The following is a 3,775-nucleotide window of genomic DNA, read 5'->3' as shown; positions in this document are numbered from 1 at the left end:
GAGTTTTTGTTAACGCCAATCTCATGTCATTCTCAACATTTAATTTATTCCTCTCAAACTCTCAACACATGTTTCAACCAACTGTGACAGAATAGCGTACCTAGATTACACTTATTTTAATTTAAAAAAAATATATGAAATTATTCAAACTTCAAGACACCATTAAAAATAAAAATTGCATTATAGTGAATATTTTTTTTTAGTTTACTGTATAAGTTGGCAACCCCACAGAAAGCCCGTTGCGACCCCCTTCTGGGTCGCAACCCATAGGTTGGGAACCTGTGAACTAGACTATTGTAAATTTAATGAATACTGTGAAAACAAACTGCATATATTATAATTCATTAGTTTTTCATTATTATGTTGTAGATTTTATTGTATTTTTTTATATTTTTATTTCAAGGCCAATCTGTTGTTTGTTCAGGGCAGGCTCATATTGCCTAAATGACATCTTTCTAATATTTTGTAAATAAATAAATAACACAGTTTGATATACCATAGAGACTATTCACATTTCCATTATATGAAAATTTGTTGAAAATTATGAAAAAAATTGATTAGATAGAATAAAAGAGTATACAAATAAAATAGAAAAAAAATCTGATCACCCAAGCTAAAAAGATAAATTATCAATCAATATGAAAAAGTTTTAATGAAAATTACACTTGCCTTCCTCAACTGAAAATCATCTTCAATTTGGCCATCATCATTCATATATTCTCTCCATATCTGTTCGTCTACAGTGGTATAGACACCTTCTTCAGGATGACATTCTGCAGCAGTTACTTGTGGTCTACATACAGAAAACTGCCTATAAGGGCAATTATCTGTCTAAAGAAAAATTATGCATTTTAAATTTAATAATTTAAATTCTCAAAAATAAATAAATAAATTTAGATCACCTTATTCTTAGGTTTAGAAAGAAAATTCCAATCATCAAATACATTTGCTAACCTATCCAAACCACCATAATGAAAATGCAATATTTTATATTGACTTTCTTGACTAGCTATAACTAATTGGCCACAAGTACATTCTTTGTTGCTAAAAAATAATCGTAAACTTCTCATTTGACCTTAATAAAGTAAAAATAAATCGGTAATCAAATATTTAACTGAATTAATCTTCAACTGTAATAAAATGTTGTTAAAATAACAACTACTTTGTAACATATATGAAATTAAACTCACTGAGATCAACTGAAAATATTCCACAAGGACTTTCTCGTTTTAACTGACGACTAGGACTCTGACTTGAAGCAGTTTCAGGAAAAGTGAGATTGTGAGCATGGGCTAAGGATTCGGGTGTACCCTCATACAAAAAATTTGATTTTATTTGCTGATTAGGCGAATTTGGAATGGAATCAGCAGCACTGGATGGACAAGATTCCGGATCTTTATTTGAAGTAGTTTCTGTTGCTGAACTATCACTTTTTGGACTAATACTTATATCTGGAGTTGGTGTTTTCAATGTTGACTTCAAAGTAATATCTTCACTGTCTTGTGATAAATTTAAATGAAAATGTTTCTTTTTAGTTTTTTCTTTGTCAGCATGATGACTCTTATTCTTTTTATTTTTTGATTTTTCAGTTTTAAAAGAAAGTGTATGTTCTGGACTGGATGAACTAGATGAATTATAAGGAAACAATTCTTTATCTGGATGAATTTGATTAGAAACTTTAGCTTTACCTTCATAATTTGTTCTATTAAGAGAAGATAAACTGTGATCATTTGATTGAATAGATATTCCACTGTCTGTACCTGATGCATTTGAATTGATATTACTTGACTTTGAACCTAGAAAGGAAAAAAATAAATAAACTGTAGTATAATGAATAAAAATATAAAGATTTTACTTTAAACAATATCTTACTACATCTTTTACAAGCTTTGCTTTAGTTCATTATTTTAAATTACCTCCACAACTAATATCTATTTCATTGATTTCACTAATCATAGATTCTAATGCTGCTATTACTTCTTCAGGTCCTATACCAGAATCCGACTGAATTTTTGCATTAGTAAGCGAATTAGAATTACTAGCTATTATAGAACTTTTGTTTAATGACTGACTAGTTTCACATGAAAAATAATCACTTCTTTCTTTATCACTTGTTTCCAAAGAGGTCTGTGAATAATTTGGTGAAGTAGTAGTCTCCGTAAAATCACTAGCTGTCCAACTGTCTAAACTTCCAAGATCTTCTTTAGGACTACCTAAGTCTGATACAGTAGAACTAATACTTGTTTCTTGATCTCTAACAAAACAAAATTATAAAAATTATAACAATTTAAATATCATAATATTTTAGCAAACACTATATAAATTAAATATAGTGTTTTATGTACTTAAAATATCAAATAACAAATAATAATTATGAATCTGAATACTAATCCATTTTTACTAAAAATATTTGTAACAAGATATGTTCTCATAGTGTTGAATATTTTGGCAAAGCATTTTTGTGTAAATTTGACTCTTTTTTTTTTTACAAATATTTGTAACTTTTGAAGATAATCTGACTTGAAAATTTTTAACTTGATAACTTTCAGTTAACTTCTAAATAGCATTTTTAGTTAAATTTTATTTCAATAATATTCTTTGCATTTTTTTAATTTAAAATTTTGTTTAAACTATTACGATATACTATCTGCATAAAATGATTTATAGCCCAATGTTATGTTGCAAAAATTATAATAAACAATTTTAATAAACTAGATTAATAAATAACAACAAATCCTTGCTATACAGCTGTTCACATGTTTATTGTAACAGCTGTGTGTTGTTAAGTTTTGATGTTATATTACATATGTTGGTCACTTTGGGGTGATATTACATAGTTTAAACTATATTTCCAAGAATATAATCCTAATTTCTACCATTGAGCTCATGGCAAACATAACAGATCACTTAATTTTCCAGGAATTCATTAGGTTGTAAAAATATGGATTGTTTGTATAACATCAGAACTAGACAATCAAGCTCATTTTCTATTAATAGCATAATACTGTTAAAATGTTTTTGTTAGATCAACACTTTCTAGTTTATTAGTTCAATTGTATAATCATGATGGGATTGGAATTACAGTCCATAAAAATATCAAAATTATTAATGATTATTTAATTAATAATCAGTAACTATCTATTCATTATTAATAAATTATTTGAAAATGAAATAGTGTAAAATTTTAAAGACATCATATATAAATTATTAATGTATATAAAAGATTCTTATACAGCTGAAAAGGTATGCTTTTAGTTGTACAGGCCAACAGTAGGAGTTTTGAATGGTTATATTGTAAGTAAGTTGTTGAAATAATATTGAGAATTTTCTTTTGCTGGGTTCTTGTTTTGAATCAGTTGTAATTTTTAAACTTTGTAAATAATTGTATTTATTGAACATTGTAATAGACCCAGTATTGGCAAGTAGTTAGTTTTAATAAAAAAATTTTTTTAAGAATTGTGATAGAAGATTCTCTTGTCTTTCAAAGATATTTTGATTAAACCTTACAGAAATGCTTATTGTGTGTACAGTACATGTGTACACACACACACACAAACATACATACACACATACAGAAAAAAAAATCCTAAATTTATTTCATTTGTTGACATTTCAAGGTCCCAAGCTCAAAAATGTAAAAATCTAATGGTCATTTTTGATCAATCATTATACTTTCCCTCTGTTATATATAACAGCAGCCAGAAAAATAGTGTTGCAATTAATTTAAAAAATTGTAATTAAGGATTCAAAAAATGCAGGCAAAATTAAATAAATA

The 3,775-nt window shown here is 26.9% G+C and overlaps 1 protein-coding gene across 1 annotated transcript in view; it reads right to left on the bottom strand.

Annotated features, from left to right (window-relative positions):
- The window catches only part of LOC111621212, a 27,745-nt gene that overhangs the window by 15,471 nt on the left and 8,499 nt on the right, over positions 1 to 3,775 (bottom strand). The window contains exons 4-7 of the mRNA XM_023363292.1: positions 1,917 to 2,254; positions 1,191 to 1,796; positions 903 to 1,075; positions 670 to 831 (exon numbers count right to left, since the gene is read on the bottom strand). Of these exons, the coding sequence (XP_023219060.1) occupies positions 670 to 831; positions 903 to 1,075; positions 1,191 to 1,796; positions 1,917 to 2,254 (1,279 nt within the window). The remainder of the gene's footprint in view (positions 1 to 669; positions 832 to 902; positions 1,076 to 1,190; positions 1,797 to 1,916; positions 2,255 to 3,775) is intronic.

The sequence above is a fragment of the Centruroides sculpturatus genome, unplaced genomic scaffold (genome assembly GCF_000671375.1).
Source record: "Centruroides sculpturatus isolate CEXI.00-Female unplaced genomic scaffold, Cexi_2.0 scaffold211, whole genome shotgun sequence".
NCBI classification, from domain to species: domain Eukaryota; kingdom Metazoa; phylum Arthropoda; class Arachnida; order Scorpiones; family Buthidae; genus Centruroides; species Centruroides sculpturatus.
Note: the sequence above shows the minus strand (reverse complement) of the source record. Positions and strands in the feature narration are given on the sequence as shown.